The 21,600-nt window shown below is 46.3% G+C and overlaps 1 protein-coding gene across 1 annotated transcript; it reads right to left on the bottom strand.

Moving 5' to 3' along the window:
• Positions 1–435: 435 nt before the first annotated feature.
• IL10 (interleukin 10) lies at positions 436–4,117 on the bottom strand. Its single transcript, XM_066255151.1, has 5 exons — positions 3,953–4,117; positions 3,105–3,164; positions 2,664–2,816; positions 1,681–1,746; positions 436–592 (listed from the first exon to the last, which is right to left on the bottom strand). The coding sequence occupies exons 1-5, from the start codon at positions 4,115–4,117 to the stop codon at positions 500–502; spliced, it is 537 nt and encodes a 178-aa protein (XP_066111248.1). The 3' UTR covers positions 436–499.
• Between the last annotated feature and the right edge of the window lie 17,483 nt (positions 4,118–21,600).

Genomic DNA, 21,600 nt, shown 5'->3' with positions numbered 1-21,600 from the left:
CTTCCTAAGAAGGCGAGATCTTTATAACACTCTGGGAGCCCCAGGCCTAGGAACAACAACAACAACAACAATAATAACAATAACAATAATAATATATATGAGAAAGAGATCAGGGAATAGCTCAACAACTATAAATTATGGTCAGGCTTAAAATGGAAGCTTCAGTTGGCTCCCCAAGAAACATTTTTTTTTTCATATAACTTACAATTTCTCTTAAAACACTCAAATACCATAGTGTTACCCTATGGAAAACAGCTTAAACGCAGGTGAAAATAATAAATATTGAAACAAGTTATAATAGTGGGCTTCTTTCTAAGTAGTTCACAGAGAAGCTCAGTAAATAAATAGAAATTGAGGTATCAGAGGCTATTCTAGAGAGAGGTACAATGGGATTGGTCCGTCTCTCCTGGAACCGTGGATCAGATTTTGGAGATATTTAATTTATGTTCTAGAGTCTAGCAGAGTCGCCATCCCAGATGTTTTTGTTCCTTAGGATGTTTCACTTTCTCATCTTCCTTGTCATGTACTCTTCTATGTAGTTGATGAAAATGTCAAACTCACTCATGGCTTTGTAGACCCCTTTATCTTGGAGCTGTGTGGGGAGATAAGAAATGTTTAGTGAAAACCCGATCTGAGCAAGTGGGGAAGTTGGTCCCTCACTTGGATGGCCATGACCTGGGCCCCAGAAGCTGCACTTGATCCTTCGAGTTTGGAGGTGAAGGACGGACCCAGGGAACCTGAGGATAGGCTCCGCTGCCGTGGGAAAGGCCCTGCATCCACCTGGGGCGTGGCTTGTGGCGGCACGAAAACACCCACTCCGCAAAGCACCGTTCAAAATGGTGTTTTTTTAAAACAATTTTGAAGGCCATGTGCTCACATGATGCTTATTCAGAATTTGGTGAAAAAACATTTAGCAGAACCACTTAGAAAGCAGGACTTTGAGAGTGGAGAGAAGGGAGCCTCTTTTAGGTTTATTCTCCTCCATCAGAGGACTGAGCAGGCCTCACCCTGCAGTTCCGGCCCATGTCAAGGGTTTCATGTCCCCTGATGTTGGAACCCTGCCCAGTGTCTGTCCCCGGCCCCTGAAGAGGACACCGGCCACATGGCTTCTGGGAAATGAGGGTTAAATTGTTCAAGAACAGTTGGAAGCGTGAAACCCCACTTGGTTTGAGAGTTGACATTCTCAGGCACCTTGGGAGGTGTGAGTGGCCAATGGAAAGTGAGCCTGAACCAACTCAGATAAGTGAGAATCCTGCTTCCTGCTCTGCCTGAGCTTTGGGGAACCCAAGCTGAAGCTCTGGGTATGCTTGTGTCTGCACATTCACGTGCCGGCTTCCTGCACATGTGGCTTCAGCCTGGATTTCCAACAAGCGACTTTCTGTTTCCCTTGTCAGTCTCCCCAGCACCCAGCTCACTGTGTTCACAGGCTGGCTGGCTGGCTCAACCCGCAGGCCTGCAAAGGCGGGGACCAGTCATTTAGAAACCCCCAAAGAGACTTCACAGAAAACAAATATAACCGAGGCAGCCGCTCCTCACTGGCTGAGGAGGTCACACCATCTGTCAGGTTCCCACAGTCCCTCCCAGTGAAGGATGGGGCCTGCTTAGCGTCTGTCATCCTCTGCCCCTTGGGAGTGGGCAGAGGTCGGTCCCCAAACGCTCCCTGCCACCTTGCAAGCTCACCTGGTTAAAGGCTTTCTTCACTTGCTCCATGGCTTTGCTCTTCTTTACACAGGGCAGATAGTGATGCTGGAGGGAAAGATAAAGTGTTAATGACACTGGCTCCCAGCTCTTGAGCCCATAGTACTCGGGGATAAGCTGGCGGCAAGAAGGGGCCAGACTCGTCCTGAATGCCTCCCCCTGCCGTAACCCTATCTCTCATTCTCTCATTCCTCCCCACCAGACAGAGGACATGGCCCAGGAGAGAAAACATGTTCTGCCGGTAACCACTCTGAAATGTTCAGGAGCTTCCTCCTCTGAAGCACGAGCTGAGTGGGTGCCGAGCCAGCAGTTCTGTCCTTTCCTGCTCCTCGGCCCAGCCCCTCCCTTTCAGTCCAGACATGACACTGAGAACTATTTCTAAGTCCCTGAGGAACAGAGGCACAGTCTCAACTACGGGGACCGGGGACCAAACCCTTTGCATAGTCCCATCCTACAAACAGGGACCCAAATCAGCCGATTTCCCAGGGATGAGGGTATCATTTCAGCTGAAGAAATAGGTTATCCTGGGAATTGTTCACAGACACTAGCCTCAGGGCCCTTCTACAATCCCAGGTTTAGCCCCACTTAGAGCTCTGCCTTCAAAAGGTTCAGAATAAGAGGAAAGTGGAGGGTTCCTCTCCCAGCAACCTTAACCCCTTGGCCCCTCCTGCTGGGCACAAGGCATAGGTCCTAAAGGACCAGGGAGCCCTGATTGTAGCTCTGGGCCCATTTCATACAGAGACAGGGGAATAGTTAATAACCCACAAATGACTCACAAATAACAGGAAAGCTGTTTGCAAATCTTCACATGTAAATGCCTAGCAGCCACCCCACCCCCTGCTTAGAGAGAAACGAGTGGGCTCTGCCACTCTGTGTCTGTGTGCCCGGTGGGTGGGAGTGAGTGCTGTCAGGAACTGAGAGGGTGTTCGGGACAAGCCATTAGGGGAGGAGTGGCTGCTACTCACACAGTGCCACAGCTGCTGCTTGAGTGTCTTAAGCCTCTCCCCGAGGGAGTTCACTTGTGCCTTGATCTCCAGGTTCTGGCTCTCAGCCTGCGGCATCACTTTTTCCAGGTAGAAGCTGATCATCTCTGACAAGGCTTGGCAACCCAGGTAACCCTAAGGGCAGAAGCACGGGCGTGGTGACCGGGAGGAAAGACTGCTGCCACTAGCTTGAGAGAATGGCTTTGTCCCCAGAGACCTTTCTTCACCAGACGCCTCCTCCCCACACCCAGGAATGAGCCCTTTGTAACTCTCTGTCTGGCTGTGTGCTGAGTTAAGATCTTCCTACTTCTCCTTTTCAAGTGAAGGAAGCAGACCCTTGTGCCGGCTCCTGCAGGCACAAAGCAGAGAGTCCCTGTCTCTTAGTCACAGGCACACTCACCCTCCCTCCTTCCCAGCTCTCACCTTCAAGTCCTCCTTCAGGGACCCGTTCAACAACATGCTGTCCAGCTTGTCTTCACTTTGCTACAAGAACGACAAAATGAGAATAAACCTGAGGTTGGGGGAAATACCTGAAATGAATGTTTTTTATGTATAGAGCTTTTGATCTTTAATCAATGGCAGCCCTGGCTCAAAAATGGAAAGGACAGTTCTTGACACAAACCGCTGGAACCCTTAGCTATATCAGGCACTCCCCCTTGTGATCAAGTTACTTAAAACATTCTGCCTGATTGCAAAGCCAAGGCAGAAACTTGACTCGGTCCTGGTCCTCTTCCTGCAAAGACACATCAGGTTCAAAGAGGCTGCTCTCCGCCTGTCTCCCCGCTCCTCCCCACTCCTCCCTGCAGCTTGGAAGGCTCTCTGGGAATGGGAAGCAGCTCTTCATGCAGGTTTCCCCCTGCATGGCGCTTCCCTAAACATCAGTCTTAGGGTTCTGGATTGCCTCTTAGCAGAGGCAATTTATATTTCCCTGACGCAAGGTGTGGGAAGCATCCTCGCCTTCAGTCACACCCGTCATGATTTCTCCTAGCCAATGAAGCATTGAGCTCCAGCAGAATTTCACAAAATATTTCTGAGCCTAGGAGACAATGCTTTTACCTCTTAGGCAGCTTTTCCTGCATTTCTGGTGCATCATCCAGGCTTAGCTTAACTCATTTAACCCATAGCTTGATGGGGGAAGTCTCTTAAGAATTTAACTTTGGGGGCAAATGGGTGCTGGGGTTGGAGGTAAACAAGCAGGGTTCTTGGGGCTCTAGCAGGATGCCTCGTTCAAGCAGTCTCAGGGAGGAAGGACGGGAGGGCATCATACTCACAAAGAAAATCCTCACTTGGTTGAAGGCAGCTCGGATCTCCTGAAGCATATTGGGCAGGTCATCCGGGAAGTGGATGCAACTGTTCTCAGATGGGGTATTATGGTGTTGGCTGGCCCCTACCCTGGCCAGGAAGACCAGGCAACAGAGCAGTGCTGAGCTGAGCATGGTAGTACTCTGCCTTTTCTGCGAGTTAGCCTTGTGGTTTGGTTTTGCAAGAGCAAATGCCCTGCTGTGTAGACAGACCTTCACCTTGTCCCCCTTTTATATTGTGGGTTCAGTAGGGCCTCCCCATTGATGAAAAAAAAGCCACTTACAAATTTCCAGGCAAAGGTTCTTTCTGATTAAAGCTCCTCCCTTCCTTAGACCTCTTCAGCTTTGCATTCGATGAACTTGTTTAAGTGTTAATTTTTTGCATTGTAAGCAAAAAAGGATGGTTGAAACAAACTTCTGCATTATGGCTATTTTTAGGAGAAGCTACCTCTCTCTTGCTTTTAAAATACTTTTTCAGCTTCTCTTAATAAAAAAAAAAAGTTGATTTCCTGGGGTGAACAGCTGTTCTGTGCGCAGAGGCTCACAGTTGTGGGTTCCATTCACGTGTTCCTAGGTCACAGTGACGTGAACACATCGGTCATTCCAGAGTACGCTGAGATTGAGAAATAAATGGATCTTTTCCCTAACCTGGCTGAATACGCAAGGCTTTTCCTTGTTGAATTGAGAAGTCACTTCAATTCTCTGGGCCTCAGTTTCTCCAAGTGGAAACATGAGGGTGAGCTAAATATCCTCAAAGCTGCCTTCTGGTTCTTTCATTTTCTGTCCCAACATTTCCCACAGGAGGGGAAGGGGCATGGGATGTGCCCCAGGCTTCTTCTCTGGCTCTGGGCTCACCAAGACACTCGGGTCCGTGTCTCCACCTCCCCGGCTGTCCCAGTACTTGGGAGAAGTTAGTAAGAGGCATCCACACATGTCAAAAGTTTGGTGCCTGCCAGTCACCAGGACCCTTATCTCCCTTTTATAGTGAGCACACCGAGGCACAGGGATGCTGAGCAACCTGCACAGGGTGACACGGGTGCTGAACGAGGGAACCAGACTTTGCACCCAGGCTGGCCTGACGCTGACAGCGTGCCCCTTCTTCTGCTTTGCACTGCTCCCGGTGTGTGGAATTAAAAGATTGGATTAAAAAGACCTTCAGGTTTCTTTCAGGTGAAAGCTGCTAGGCCCGGCCACTTAAGCTTGAGAGAACGAGGAGGAGTAGAAATGCCGCAGGAAGTAAGTCAGGGCTCCCTGACGCCAGGCAGCAGGCCCCCTCCTTCACTCTCGCCTATTTCTTCTCCCCTTTCCAAAGAAGCCTTGTTTTTTTATTTTTTAAAAGACTTTATTTATTATTTGGGGGGGGGGGAAGTGGGAGAGAGAGAGAGAGAAGTGAGGGAGAAGCAGGAAGCATCAACTCCCATATGTGCCTTGACTGGGCAAGCCCAGGGCTTCAAACCAGCGATCTCAGCATTCCAGGTTGATGCTTTATCCGCTGTGCCACCAGGGGTCACGCCCACAGAAGCCATGTTATCTTGTCTTGCATTTGGACATGTGAATGTGTGTGTGTGTGAATGTGAGGGTGCTTGTGAGTGTGTGTAAATGGGCATGTAAATGTGTGTACATGTGTGTAGTGTGTGAGTGTGCCAGTGTTTGAGCATATGTAAGGGTGTATGTACATTTGTGTGTGTGTGTGTGTGTGAGAGAGGGGGGGGGCAGAGCAGCTAGATGTGGTGAGGTGTGTTACCCTCCCCTTAGTTAGGAAGGATGGCAGTGGTGGCATGACTTCTTCAGATCTCTGGCAAGTCTCTGGGGGTTCTCTGCGTCTTGACCTCCCCCCTTCCACAGGGGCTCCACCCACCAGTGAAGACAGTGATGGGGAGAACACTGACCTGGGATTGGGGGCAGGAGGCCGGGGCTCTGCCCTGGCTCTGTCACTCTTTAAACCCAGGCCCCTTGCCCTCTCCGTGTCTGTTTTTCATCTGTCCTACGGAGTCAACAGTACCTGTGTCCTGCCTGTCTGGGGCCTTGGGCATCCAGTGGGATGGGGCTTGGGAAATTAACAAGTGGAACTAGATGTAGGACATCTGACATCTGCTTTCTGTTATTTCCTTGCCATCCTGCATTGGCACCTGGACACTGGGTGCCAATGAATGGCACTGGGTTCAGGGATATTATTATTTTTTAGAGAAGGTCGCTGTGCCAGAGCAAGTGAGGTGGCCGGGAAGCCTGGAGTGAGTAGGAGGGAGGAGAGAAGGGTCCAGGCCCACCCTGTGGATGTACCTCGTGGGTCAGAATCAGGGGACTGTGGCCTGCCCTCCCAACCCTTCGGGAGGGTTAATACAGAAACCTAAGAATCACAAAGGGAGAAAGAGGCTTTGGTAAACAGGAGTGGCTCTAGAGAGGAATTGCTTCTCCTGCCAGATTTGCACTGGGCTTAGGAGCACTGCGTTTCATGGCCAGGAAGCAGAGAGGAGCCGGGAGCTGGGTGTTGCGTCCTTTCCACCCTTCTCCTTCGCTCTTGGCCCCTGGGTTTCCTGGACTGGGTCTGCTTCAGCCCACAGGGCTGACCCCGCTCGGAGCTGGGTGTGGCCGAGCAGTTATCCACAGGGCCCGAAGCAGGGCAAGGCTCTGCGGAGCTGCTTCCCAACCCAGCAGCATGGATCCCTCCTTCCTTTGTTTTCCACCATGCCCTGTGCTTTCCTTCTCTACTAACCCTACAAATCCACAGCTCTCCTCCACGTCCGTGCTCTGTCTCTCCCAGACAGCAGCAGGGTCCCTGAAGGTGTTTTATTATCCTGTGTGTATTGGGCACTGAGCACGGGGTCTGACCCATGGTAGGTGCCAGGTACACAGCTTCCCATTACTACACTGCTCACAAAAATTAGAAGACATTTTATCGCTTCACATTCATTTTGTGAGCAGTATATTAAGATGGGAAGAGCAGAGTGCTCTGGGAAACTTGGCTGGGGCTGGAGGAAGCAATGCTACGGAGGCTAGTCTGGGCACAGGTAAGGACTCAGAGGGAGAGGGAGAGCAACTCAGGGAGGCAGGAAGCATGTTTTCCACTTTCTTATAATTTGAGATAAATATGTATACACACATGTACAAGAGCATGCATGTAAGCACAAGATGGCATGGAGGAGGGAGATGGGCAAAAACTATTTCTATCTTTCTTTAACCCATAAGCCACTTGTTGGATAGGTGATCCGTCTCCTATTGATTTGAAATCACTGTCTTCTCATCTCAAAATTTCAGGAATCTAAACTGCCAAGAGATAACTATAGACAAATTTCTTTTTTTTTTTTTTTTGTATTTTTCTGAAGCTGGAAACGGGGAGAGACAGTCAGACAGACTCCCGCATGCGCCTGACCGGGATCCACCCGGCACGCCCACCAGGGGGCGATGCTCTGCCGCGACCAGAGCCACTCTAGCGCCTGGGGCAGAGGCCAAGGAGCCATCCCCAGCGCCCGGGCCATCTTTGCTCCAATGGAGCCTTGGCTGCGGGAGGGGAAGAGAGAGACAGGGAGGAAGGGGTGGGGGTGGAGAAGCAAATGGGTGCTTCTCCTATGTGCCCTGGCCAGGAATCGAACCCGGGTCCCCCGCACGCCAGGCCGACGCTCTACCGCTGAGCCAACCAGCCAGGGCCTAGACAAATTTCTTGATGCAGTTTCTTGATTAACAAATAGAGATAACAATATGTCCTATCAACATATTTCGTAGAATTGTTGTCAAGATGATACAAGAGAATGAGGATGAACCTTTTGGGGAAAAGTAAGACCTTCTACTTTTATATTGACAAAACAATGACATCAGCAAAAACAGGAGTCACCCTATTTCTCAAGGCTGTGAAGATCATCTCTTCATTGGAAAAGTCATTAGGGTCCATTAGGAAAAGTCCCAAATTTACCAGTCACATCTGAGCCATAAATATCGACAATCTGTGCATTAGGACATTTGAGTTTGTATTTCAGGACAATGGAAGGACTGAAGGGAAGAGTCCATGTAAGGAAGGAAGTGAGAGAGCTGGACCTGTGGATGGAAGGAATGCCAGTCTGGGCACCATTTGGTCCTGAAGATTTAAAGAGAACACAATGCCACATGGCAGGTTGTGAGCTCTTTGAGGTTAAATGGCCTGAGTCCAATTTTCCTTCAAGCCTGGATGCACGGAGGATTTCTAATAAATGCTTATTAAATTGAATTGAAGTAGAATTTTCAATGGGGACTCACTGGACAATCAGCGGAAGGTTGTGGGAAGGGAAATACTTCTTCTCTTCCACCCCTACTCTAAAATATTTCCTGATTTCAAGATTCAGCTGCAAATAAAAGAAAATCTGACTGAGTAAACATGCTTAAAAAACAAGTGATATTATTATTTTTTTGTCTCACCCAATAAAAGGTCCAGAGGCAGGTAGTCTGAGGCTGTGACAACTCTCGTATGTCATTTACATGCTGCTTTTCCTGCCTTCCTGCTCTGCTCTCCTATTCGTTACTGCAGGAGGTCAGGGAGGATCATGGGTCAAGTCTAAAGGTCCAAACGCATGTCAGCCTGAGGAGATCAAAACAATCTTTCTGAAAGTTTCTACTCAGTAAGTTTCACCTTTTTAGCTGCAGAGGAGTCTAAGTAGATAAGAACTTCAGGGGTGAGTGTGTGTGAATAGATTTTAGAGGGTATTTATTATTTATAGCGCACTAGATCTTATAAGGAGTCACCTCATGCTCAACATAGTGGCAGCATTTTGCAGCAATTCCTCAACTCAGTCCCAAGAGTGGGGACAGTCCTGCAGGGCTGCACTGGAGCTTCGAAAGGAGGGCTAGGAATCAGGGCTTGGTGGACTCAGGGTTCAGCCAGTTTACCGGCTAATTGGGCCACGGGCAGGCTTGTGATGTACGTAGAGAAGGTGGGATGGTGGCTGCCTGAGGCGAGGGGGATGACTGTTCTGATGAAGAATCCTCTTTAGGACTGGTTGTGACTTGCCCATTAGTATACTGTTCACATAAATTAGGAGATATTTCAAAATAAATATGAAGTGATAAACTATCCCCTATTTTTTGTGAGCAGTATAGTTCTTATTACAAGGCTGATAACGGGAGTTTCATTTCTTCTTATCCAGAACATGTAGTGTGTATAATAGTTTCCCCAGCTTGAAATTTCTAGTATTTCCTTGAATAACCTTTCCAGCTCCCTGGTCAGAGATTTCCCTGGTGACTGTGCTGGGACAGGCCCAGTCAGCACAGAGTTTGGAATTGTATGTACCCCCCCAAGTGTGGCTGGGTGGGGGCCCAAAGGGACAGGGGTCTGTGTCCCTGTCCTCTTCTGGGTTCCTCTGACTTTGGGCTTGTGCCTGGGGTGCTTTAGAATAAAGGGTTAGTGGGTCAAAGGAGCCAAGCTGGGGCTGGCCCCTCGGCCAATTCAAGCAAAGTTTATGCAAAGCCAATCGGGTGCTCTTCCGAGGATAGCGGCAGGCAGACGCTGCAAACCACAGCGGAAGGGCTGATCTCTGGACAGCCGATGTGGAATTCCCCTTTATGCAATGGGGCACCAAAGCAAGCAATTTGGATTTTCCTTAGGGGACACTGTAGTCTTTAACGTGTCATATGAGACATTTGGCTCACAGGAGCCAGGAGGACACCAGGTGTTGGCGACCCTGTTAACCGGAAGATAGATCGGTTTCTGCTCTGTCTGCATGACTACCTAGAATATCTAGTGGTCCTGTGCCTGGGGCACAAATGGATTCTTGAAACTTTAGTGCTGTCACTCTGATGGGATTTAGTTTTCTCAGATTTCCTCTGGGTGGCTGACACCTCAAACCCAGCATTTCTAAATAGGGCTGGCTTTGTGGTCCTGTGATTTGTGTGGTCACATAGGGTCCCATGCTTGGAAAAGTCCTGCCCTTGTACTGCTGTCACTGTCCTGAAATTCTTTTTTTAGATTTTATTTATTGACTTTTTTAGAAAGAGAGAGAGAGAGAGAGAGAGGGAGAGAGAGAGAGAGAGAGAAAGGGGGGAGGAGCAGGAAATATCAACTCGTAGTTACTTCTCTCATGTGCCTTGACTGGGCAAGCCCAGGATTTTGAACCAGCGACTTCAGCATTCCAGGTCAATGCTTTATCCACAGTGCCTCCACAGGTCAGGCCTGTCCTGAAATTCCTAATAATTGTTGAACAAGAGGCCTCACATTTTCATTTTGCACTGGGCCTGCCCCAGTTTATGGAGTTGATTCTGAATATGAGACTAAACTCATCTTCTTTCTCTGGTCTTACCTTCCTCCAATCCTCTCTAACCAATGAATGGCACCACCATCTAACCCATCATACAAGCCAGAAACCTAGAAATAGCTTGTTGGTTTCTCCTACTCCCTTGCCAACTATGTCCAATCTATTTCCACATCTTCCAGATTTTTCTTCACAAACATCTTTCTAATCTGCTTATTCTTCTCCATTTCCATCGTCATCAACAACTATCTGGTTCAAGCTGCCATCCTATCTTTCTTGGGGTCCAAAATAAATGTCTAATTGATATTCTAATATCCATTCTCCAAACTGTTCTCCACTTTGTAGCCAGAGTGATTGTTTCCAAACACCAACCCCCTGCTTAAGCCCTTCAATGGCTGCTACATGCCCTTTCTGCATAAGGTTCTCTTTCAAGCCTTAGTTCTGTGCAGACAGATAAGAGTTTCTACTGTATTCATCTCTGAGACATGACTGTAGTGGTGTTAAAAGGTATTGTTCAGCATTCCTTCCCACCACAGTACCCCTAAAGCACCATCTCCTTCAAGAGACTTTGAAAGAGAGAACTGAGTACTTCATCTTGTCTGTTCTGATCTTTATCTCTAGAATGTGCCTCTGACTCTACCTCCCATATTCTTTTTTTTTTTCCCTTGAGAGAGAGACAGGAAGGAAAAGAGTTAAAAAGCATCAACTCGTAGGCGTGTCACTTTAGTTATTCATTGATTACTTCTCATATGTACCTTGACCCGGGTGGGGGAAGGCTCAAGCCCAGCCAGTGACCCTTTGCTCAAGCCAGCAACCCTGGGATCATGTTGATGATCCCATGCTCAAGCTGGCAACCCCGAGGCCTTGAACCTGGGTCCTCAGCATCCCAGGTTGACGTTCTATCCATTGCACCACCACTGATCAGGCAAATCCCATATTTTTAATACTGTCTGTATTATCTGACTGTCTGTTTCTTCTGCCTTGACTTTCAGCACTTTCTCCTGTTCTCTAGCCTCATTGACTTTCATCTTTTTTTTTCTTTTTAATGATCCATGTTCTTTCTCCTACTTCAGGGCCTTTGCACATGTAGTTCCTCTTTTCTGGATTTTTCTTCCTTTTGTCCTTATCCTTCATTTTTCAGCTAAGATGTTACTTCTTCAAATAAATTTTTTTCTATCTTCCAGTGTAGGTCAGGTTTTCTGGGTATATTTTCTGAGAATGTTTTGCTCCTTTCTTTTCTAGTACTTATTATACATATGGGCATGTGGTCATTTGACTGGTGTCCATCTCTTCCATTAAATTGCCTTCCACAGGGGTGGGGCCCATAAAAGTTTTTGATAATCATTGTTTGCCTTGTACTTAGCACAATTTTAAGCACATCCAGGGTTCTCACTAAATATTTGGTGACTGTGTGCTTTCCAAACTTTTTGTAGCTGTAATTGGCTACATGTTTTATCGTCTATTTAATATAGGTAAAGGATAGAGTCACTTGGGGAAACAGCTACCCGAAAAAAATACAGTTTTTTTTTTGAAAAAACAATAAAACAATCTAATTACAAGCCAAAACTCTTTCAGGCATATGTTAACAAATCTCCCATGGTTGTTGGTATGTTAAAAATGTCTTATGTCATAGGATGTGAGAAGAAGAAAGATCTTTGACATTATTAAATTCACACCTCCCATTTTACAGATGGGCAAACTGAGGCCCAAAGGAGAAAATGACTTTCCCAGGCAGGAGAGAGAGTTAATGGCAAAGGCGGAATCTGAAATCAGTTGTTTATGCATTTTTCTTCTAAAATCAGTACTTAATTCCTTGACTCAGGGGAGTGTTAAGTTGCTCTGAATTCTCATGGCCAGCACCAACAACTGGGGAAGTTGTTAAGATGTGTGTAGCATATAGGGTTGCAGTGGTACGAAGTTGAAAGTCTGTGAAAATAAGTTTCTATATGTAAAATAATTATTAATCTATTGTGCATGTGTAAGGTGCATAGCCCTGTGTTTGGGAGGTAGAGACTGGGTGGGGGCTGCTTAGAATTTTTATCTTAGGAGAGTATTTCAAGCCTTATAATATATGCAGACAGAAAAGGGTTCCTGCTGGATTTGTCTCTGAGAGACAAAATTAGTGTTAAAAGGCATAGTTTGGTGTGCCCTAAAGCACCACCACCTTCAAGAAACCTTATTTAAGGGAGCAAAGAATTGAGTACTCATCTTGTCTATTCTGATCTTTAGCTCTAAAATGTATCCTTGACCCCAAATCTGCAACCACACTCGTGTTTTTAATGTGTGCTTTAGACACACATCTGTATTACATGGGAATAGCCAGGTGTTCTCCCCAACCTGGACTCCTGCCACTTCTACTGTGACTGTGTCATTTACATGCCAGCCTTAGGTCATAAACTCTCCCAGGGAGGAACTGGGAGTGTGTATTCATGGCCATTGTGGTCCTAGATTCTCCAAGTCATTAGGGTTCAGGATCCTTTACATTCTTAAAAACTGTTAGAGACCCCAAAGAGCTTTTACTGACATGAGTTATATCTATCAGTAGTTACCATATTAGAAACTGAAAGTAAAAAATAGAAGATTCATTTTAAAGTAACAATAATAAAAAGCTCATTCCATGTTAACACAAATAACATAATTTTTTTGTGAAATAGCTGTACTTTCCAAGTCGGAACACATTTAGTGAGATGAGTGGCACTGTTTGACATTTGTTTCAAATCTCTGAATATCTGCTTTAATAGAAGACCTTGTCTTCTAACATCTACTGCTACATTCAGTCTGTTGTGATACGTTGATTTGGTTGACATATCTAAAGAAAATCCAGCATCATGTAAATATAGAGTTGGAAAAAAGAGAACCTCTCCGGGGTCCTTAGACCACCCTTTGAGAAGTGCTGGCCTAAATGTTTAACAAAAATCTCTGGCTAAAGATGAGTAGGAGGAGGTGATCAAAGTTCGGCCTCAGAGGAAGGGGCAAGGGATATTTACCCACGGGGCGCCTAGCCTGGATGGGGAAGGGGGAACCCACTGCCTCATTACTGCCTTCTTTATTCAGAGTTTCCAAATACCTAATGTGGCCCTGCCATGCAGCAGCTCTACGAGCGTCACGTATGTCATGGAAGTTCAAGTGCCTCCTCACACCCAGTGTTTGTGGTTTCAAGTCAGAAACCATGGGATTTTGGGGGCTGATATGGTGTCCCACCTCGTACCGTAAACCCCCTTCTCCAAGGGGCCTGGGCCTAGGACCGGGTTGTAGGGCTGGCTGTGTGCGATCAGGCGGCACAGGGATATTAGAGGGACTGTACTGCAGGCTTATTTTGGGTTCTACTTTTCACTTCCACTTTTAATTCTTCTATTTCTCTCTCTCTCTCCTTCAATTCTGAAAGGCTCTTAAAAGAAACCTGCTTTCTCTTTGGTTAGCCTTGTACTTTCTCGGTTTTCAGAATAACTTACAAAATAAAGCCAGATTTTTCTTCGTCCAACCGGCCAGGATTTATCCAATCAAATGAATATAATTTTCTTTCTGTTCTCTTCTCACTTCATGCAAAATTGAGTGGCATTTACAGTCAGGGGGCTGTTATTGATCTGGCTAATTTAGAAATCACTGATAAGGCGGGCACTGTTTTTGAAACTGTGTCACACATTTTGTGTTTAAATTAAAGCTTGATCCCTGGTTGCCCTCCTGAGTGTGGGAGACTTCTTATTTAGAATGAGTGGAAACAGAACCTCTTTTTTTCCAGAGCTGGACTAAGAACTCCTGAGGCCCTTGGATGCTTTACCTTTAAATGTAGTTCAAAATAACACATCACAAAACCATAAGATAAGTTTAAGGAAGTCTAGTAAAGTTTTGCTGTTTTTGATGAGTATATCAATGCTTTTAAAATATTATTTTTTTGAAAGATCGAAGAGAATCTGTTTGTGCCTCGGCTTTTGGGTGATCTGAAACTGTACTTAGTAGTAGTAAGGTCAGAAGCCTCAAGGAGTAAGTTGGCTATATATTGGTATCAAGGAGTCAATTGATTAATTTCATGAAAAGAGTGGCTAAGAATTGTGCACTGAAGCCTCTTTTTTGTGGCAGACTTCATATATCTCTGACAGCAAGAAGCTGTTCTTTGACAGCAAAGCACCTATCTACCCACTTTACCAACTCTCACCCCTGGGGTCTAAGTGTTCAGTTAATGCAAACCACATCATATGCCCTGCCTTGGGGCTGCCTTTGCAGCAGAGTGTGGTGGTTAAGTGTGTGGGCCTTGAAGTCAGACTAAATTTGCCGCCCAGCTCTGCCCCTCACCATTGGTATGACCTTGGGCAATTTACTGAGTTCTTCGGTGCTGCCCTATCTACAACTAGAGATGATGACTGGCACTGTCGGGTTGTTGTAGGGACCAAACAGAATGTCTACAGATGCTTAGGTGAGTGCCTGGCACATAACAAGCTGTCAGGACATCCAAGTTGTGGTTGCTGATGCTTTTCCATGGTAATGCTCAGCTGCTGTGTAGCTGGATGTATCACTCTGTGGACCTGAAAATTTGGAAGCCAACAGGATCTCAGTTCCAATTATTGAGGATGTTACAGGGGACAGAGGTCAGTTCCATAGGAGGAAGAGCTCTGGCTGGGTGTCCAGGAGAGCACTAACCAGTCCTGGATCTTCTGCTCTGAGATCGTGGACATGTTCCTTTCCATCCTTCAGACTTGCTTTCTGCATCTATAAGTGGGAGGCTTGACAGAGTTGTTTTTCTAAGGAACTTTCCAAATCTAATATCCTAGACTTTTGTTATTCCCTGAACTCCCCTCCCCACCCTGCCCCATCGACCGTCCTTGGTGGGAGTTAGCTGGCAAGTGTGGTTCTGATGCATGCTTTCCCTCTCTGCCAATCCACTAGGTCAGCAGGGCTGTGGGCCCTCCAGCCACTTTCAGTTCACAACTTCTGCCCAGCTCTGAAAATGCCATTCTCTAAGAGGAACAAAACCTTTCCCTTGGGCAGCGTTTTGCGTGTGTTCACCTGTATTTCCTTCTTGCAATCCTGGCCCCCTCATGTTCTTGAGGTTGCAGTTTCGTTGTGAGTCAGGCCTGCTGAGAGCAGTGGAAATCAGAGGGCCTCCGCTTGACAGGGAGGACGTGATGCTGCCTTTTCCTCAAGAGCACGGCCTGGGGGATGGTGTGGGTGGGAGGGATACGATCACTTTCCGGAAGTGAATTTCTCACATTGACTGTCTCTGGGAGGAAAGAATATTACTGGAAAGCCCTAGAGATCGCTTCACATCTTTCAGAAGGGCCTTCATGTTCTTAAGAGATTATCTACATCGTGTGGTGAAATGTTTGTGTTGTTTTGATGTCTGCTGCGAGGTAGACCAGTGGCCAGGTGTGGTTGGCTCATGACAAGAAATTTAGGTAATAGGTTCTATTGATGGTGGTGACCATCGGGTGCTGGGTTCCCATGGCAAAGCACGGTGGGGCCAGTTAGAGGGCTGCTTTAGTCCCAGGAATGTCAGCTGCCACAGGCTCTGAAGCAATAAATGGAGTCCCTTTGCCCTCGGCTGTATCCCACAAGGAAAAGAAGAGAAGGCAGGGAGAAACGACCTGTGCTGGAAGTGGCATCTCTGACCATGATGGTGAACCCATTGCGGCGAACGCTCCTCATGCTGGCTCCAAAGAAGCAGAGTCACAGATCCCTGAAGAAAGCTCCATGGGGCAAGCAGATGGAAGACCCCGAGGACAGAAACATGCAGATAGTGCAGAAGAATATATCGGCCACCCCCAGTTTGGAAATGCCTGTTTTCTATAGATGCGAGTGGCATCTATAAAGTGGTACAAAACCCTTTGCCTCAGGATTCTGCTTCTGTAGATTCTGAAGTAACCAGTACCTTCTAGAGAGCCATTGAGCTCCAGTTCAAAGTTGTGGAAGAAGCAATGAGAAAGAAATTGCAGCCCCTTAGTTGTGCTGACCCCAGAGGCTGAGTTCTGTCAAGGGCTGGTAGTGAGCTGAGACCGGTGGGAAGGACAGAAAATCAAGCCAGGCAGAAAACACGGTTTCAACAGGGGTTTCCAGGTAAGGGTCGCCTTAGTGGACAAGAACCTCCCAGAGAGGGGTCTTAGGGAGAGGGAGTAGAGTGTAATAGGTGGTGATCCAAGACAACTTTGTCTATTTTAAACATTGCCTGTGGCAGGTCACATGCCCAGAAAGAGAAAGAAACCCTCTTTTGTAAATTTTGTAAACCACAGCTCCCATGAACCTGAGCTGTGTTTGGTGTTATTTATAACATAACTCAGTTGCATCGTAAGATAGGAACAAATCAACATTTATAAAATAAATTTCTATAAAGACATTGTTTCATGTTCTAAAGAAAGTAACTAGCACACATCTGTGTAAGTCTAAGGCTAACTGCACTGAAGTGAACAGACATGTATGTGGTCAAAGGGGCTTCAAGATTGGGCTGTTTTGGGAAGGGGTGGTGATAGGGACTTGGGGCTGGGGACTGGGAGAGGAGGGAGAGCAGGACGTCCTTAGCAGGTGTCATGGGCACACTGGCCTTGTTGTAGCTCTGCCACTGGAACCCAGAACCTTACATGCACGCCCCCCCCAAAGAAACCCTATTATATCTGTAAGATGAGAGAAGTATTAATACCCGTTTCCTGGTTATGAGAAGAAAGGGGGATTAAGTGCTTGTCACAGTGCCTGGCACATGGTGAGTACTCAGTGACTATTACCCGGCAATCTATTTCTTCCTTTATGACTACTATAGAACTACGCTACAACTATTGCAACTACCACGGCCACTGCTATCAGAACAGCTATGACTGTTGATACTACTACAATTTCGCTTTCCCTTATGTGCCTCTTGAAATGATTTTGAACATCCAAAGGGTGCAAATGCAAGTGGAGGAAGAGTTGATTTCCCTGCTGAGTCCTTCCTGTGGGGGTGGGACTGCAGGGGACCAATAAAGCAGGGCACTTGATGAAGGCAGATGAAATGCGGAGCAGCACACAGGAGATTCTGGTCACTATGACTACAGCTGATGCTTCTGTTTCATTTCAGGTAAAATCAGAAGGCTTTAGAGTAAACTGGAGGTGAGGAGGAGGAGCTGACTTGCAGCAGGAGACCACATAGAACCAGAGCTTGCTCCTCAATGGGCTGTAGTGATGAGAAAGTTGCGGTTGAGTCTGCTGGGGTCACTGCAACAGAGATCTAGGTCTGAAGAAATGGTGTGAAGGACGATGTCAAGTTCTTCACATCGACTCCACCCTAGTTCCCTGATCTTCTCGTCCTAGCCAAGCTAAGGGTCACTGGAGGTTCAGCTGCAGCTGGTAGTCATTACCATTACCATTCTTGGAACAATAAAGTTAATTCTTTTTTTTTTTAAATTTTATTTATTTATTTATTTTTTACAGAGACAGAGAGTCAGAGAGAGGGATAGACAGGGACAGACAGACAGTAACAGAGAGAGATGAGACGCATCAATCATTAGTTTTTCATTGCGCGTTGCAACACCTTAGTTGTTCATTGATTGCTTTCTCACACGTGCCTTGACCGCGGGCCTTCAGCAGGCTGAGCAACCCCTTGCTGGAGCCAGCGACCTTGGGTCCAAGCTGGCGAGCCTCGCTCAAACCAGATGAGCCCGCACTCAAGCTGGCGACCTCGGGGTCTTGAACCTGGGTCCTTCCGCATCCCAGTCCGACGTTCTATCCACTGCGCCACCACCAGGTCAGGCAATAATGTTAATTCTTTAGGTGGGTTGTTCCCCTCAACCCCAGGCAGCCAGATAACAGAAGGCACTTTTTAAGCCATTCTAGATTTCTCCAGACCATAGGCTTATTTTCTTAATGCACCAGTTTCTTTTTTATTTTATTTTATTTTTTTACAGAAACAGAGAGAGAGAGAGAGAGAGAGAGAGAGAGTCAGAGAGAGGAATAGATAGGGACAGACAAACAGGAATGGAGAGAGATGAGAAGCATCAAACATTAGTTTTTCATTGCGACACCTCAGTTGTTCATTGATTGCTTTCTCATATGTGCCTTGACCGGGGGGCTACAGCAGATTGAGTGACCCCTTGCTCAAGCCAGTGACCTTGGGTCCAAGTTGGTGAGCTTTGCTCAAACCAGATGAGCCCGCGTCTCAAGCTGGCGACATCGGGGTCTCGAACCCGGGTCCTCCACATCCCAGTCTGACGCTTTATCTACTGTGCCACTGCCTGGTCAGGCTTAATGCACTAGTTTCATTACTAGCCCCCCATGTGCACATAAGTTGCTGCCCAGTGCCTTCAACAGAACCCAGCCATCTGAGCATGGCATTTATATTCCCAAAGGCTTTTGCAGCCTTCTTTCTCACAAATTTCCTGCACAGGTCTCTGGCCAAAACGAGGGCTCTCACCTGTTGTCAATGATGCCCTGTTCCCTTTCAACTTCTTGCCTCCACTTGGCTTCATCGGCCTGAAATGACCACATCTGTCCCGCCCCATCTGGCCAACAGAATCTTTCAGCACCACCTCTTTCTTGAGCTTTTCTTTCCCAATCTGATATCACCAAGTTCTCTTTCTCTTTTTAAAAATCCTCCAGTGTTTACGACCATACTTGGCTGCACATGGTGTACACGACCTAGAGCCGTAAAGCAGTTTTCTGGTTATGTAGTTGTGTGTGTGTATGTTGTGCATGTGTGTATGTGCGCCTTTTGTCCTTAGGGCCTGGACCCATGCTTCACACATGCCAGGGAGAGAGAGGAGACACATTCTAGCTTGGTGTGAACATTTTATTCATTTTGGCTAGCATATGGGTTTAAAATTCTCCAATGGTAGAGACGTAGGCCCCTGAAAAGGAGACCTGTTTTAGTTTTAGTCTTTTTTCTGTGTGACTATGAAGATGTCTGCCAACTTCAGGGAGCCTCAGTGTTCCGTCTCTGTGAAAAGGGCAGACTCCTCATTTCTTTTTCCTTCCTTGCAGAGGATCAAAGAGAATAGACAATAGGTTGAAATACATCAACACTAAGAAATAGCCAATGGCATGAAAGAGTTACCATATTTCCCATGTATAAGACACACCCTTTCCTGAAAAATTTGGGGTCTAAAAACTGGGTGCATCTTGTGGTTGTAGATTTTTTTACTTGCATTTCCCGCTTGTTTTCACGCTCGTCGTTGAAGACAGTGATTCGTCAACAGACAGAGATGAGGATAAGCTAATGGATGAGAGTTTTGACAGTGATGAGAAGTTATACAAATTTTATGATGAATAAAACTTGAGTTCAATAACTTTACATAATACATTTTTCCCCCCAAATTTTGGGCCCCAGAATTAAGGTGCGTCTTATACATAGGAGAGTCCTATACATGGGCAAATATGGTAGTTCCTCTAGTCTTCTCCTTGACTCGGGGAGGGAGGCCCTGAGGGCTTTTCCTAGAACCAGACGTAGCAGTAGGATCCAGGACTTTCGGCTTACTAGCCACGCCACAGACCACTAAGCCACACTTTCCCCCTGGCCTCTTCCTCCCTCTGTCTCATGTGGTGCAGTCTGTCAGGCCTCAGACAGACTTTCCTTTCTAGCAATCATGTTAGCCATGGGCTTCTGAGTTTTTCAGAAAGCTTCCTTCTAAAATCCCCCTCTGCCCAGGGTTTATGGGATCCTGCAGACGTTCCTTCCTGTGACAGGGCTGGGAAAACACACTGGTCTGCAGACCTCTTATTCATCTTCTCGATCTGGAGATGGCAAGCTTAAGCAATGATCTGTTGTGAGTGTGTGTGCTTGTGTCTGTGGGGAGGTATGTGACTCTGCAGCTCTTTTATGACTAGCTGATGCCAGCTGTCTGCTCCCATATAGTGTGTACCTACCATGTGTCATGGATTTGACACAGTCAGACCCAAGGCTAGAGCCCATGAACCCCTGCTGATGCCTATACCCAGCTACTACCTGACTCAGTTGGTTTCCTTTACCACTCTGATCTCTCACTATGTGCCAGGCACTTTATTTATATTATTTTACTTTAAGTTTTACAACAACTGCAAGAATCTATCCAATTATTAATCCTATTTTACAGAAGAGTACAATGAAGTTCAAGTAACTCACCCTAGGTCATATAGTTATTAGTGGTGGAAGCAGAAATATGAAACCAGATTTATCCCCAAAACTTAGACCTTAAAAAAAAACAGTATGGGGCCCTGGCTGGTTGGCTCAGTGGTAGAGTGTTGGTCCAGTGTGTGGAAGTCCCAGGTTCGATTCCCTGTAGGACACACAGGAGTAGCTTCTTCTTCCCTCCCCCTCCCTCTTCTCTCTCTCTTTTTCTCCCACAGCCATGGCTTGATTGGTTCAAGAGCATTGGCCCTGGCTGCTGAAGATGGCTCTGTGGAGCCTCTGCCTCAGGCACTAAAAATAGCTTTGTTGTGAACATGAGCCCCAGATAGACAGATCATTGACCCCAGACAGGGGTCACCAGGTGGATCCCAGTGGGGCACATGTGGGAGTCTCTCTATCTTTCCTCTTATCACTTAAATAATAATAATAACCCTCCCCCCCAAAAAAAACCCCTAATATGTGAAGCTTCTTATAAGAGCAAGATTTTTCTCAAAGCAACCATACCTGCTCACTGGAACTTATATTTTTGGAAACTACAAAACTATTTCTTTACATATCTTCCAAATCTCATTTGCTACCCACTCCACCCATTCTCCCAATCCCTTGCTTCAGAAAACATGGTCCATATATTCACACCCTTTAAAAGCATCTTTCAGGAAGCCACCATCAGTAAGCCTTAGACATCAGAAACGGTCCAGTTTAAATCCAAAGGGCTGTTGATCAAGTATTTTTCCAAACTAACCCTTACATTGGAGGTTTTTAAATATTTTAATACTGGAAGTATAGTAGGAATCATCTGATCTAGGTCCTTGCTTTTAAAACTAAATAAACTGGGACCAATCCTTATCTAATCTTTTCCTGAAGCATTTTAGAAAAGATTCCACAGTGTCTAATAATCCTGGTGATCAGAACATTTCTTTAATCCAACAAAAACCATCTCCTGCTTTATTATAAGCCTATTGTTAGCTTCATAGAACACCAGGAGTTCTAAATAATCAAAACCTTTTTCCATTGAACTTAGTAGAAATTATACAAATTTCTCCTAGAAATTGTTAGTAAAAATTATAGAAACGCTTTTCATGTGCCCAAGGTGTCAAAGTTTACAAAGTACCCTTGCATGTGTTGTTTCATTCAGTCCTCCCAGCTGGCCTAAGAGGGAGGCAAGGCCGGAGTTGTGAGTGTGGTTTTGTAGGTGAAGTCACTGAGTCTTAGAGAGGTTGGCTGACAGACAACAGGGTGCATGGGGTTAAGACTTCACTCCAAAAACTTAGAGCTATTAAAGTTGGGAGGAATTTTGGGGTTTATTTTTCAGTTTAATTCTATATTAACCTCCTTTTTTTTCATCAGTG

This window comes from Saccopteryx bilineata, chromosome 2 (assembly GCF_036850765.1).
Source record: "Saccopteryx bilineata isolate mSacBil1 chromosome 2, mSacBil1_pri_phased_curated, whole genome shotgun sequence".
Lineage (NCBI taxonomy): Eukaryota > Metazoa > Chordata > Mammalia > Chiroptera > Emballonuridae > Saccopteryx > Saccopteryx bilineata.
This window is presented reverse-complemented; position numbering and strand designations above follow the sequence as displayed.

Coding starts and splice junctions, on each gene's coding strand:
- IL10 (XM_066255151.1), bottom strand. CDS start 4,117: ATGCTCAGCTCAGCACTGCTCTGTTGCCTGGTCTTCCTGGCCAGGGTA. Junction 3,165..3,952: donor ACCAAGTGAGGATTTTCTTT/GTGAGTATGATG, acceptor TCGTTCTTGTAG/CAAAGTGAAGACAAGCTGGA. Junction 593..1,680: donor TGAAGAAAGCCTTTAACCAG/GTGAGCTTGCAA, acceptor CTCCCCACACAG/CTCCAAGATAAAGGGGTCTA.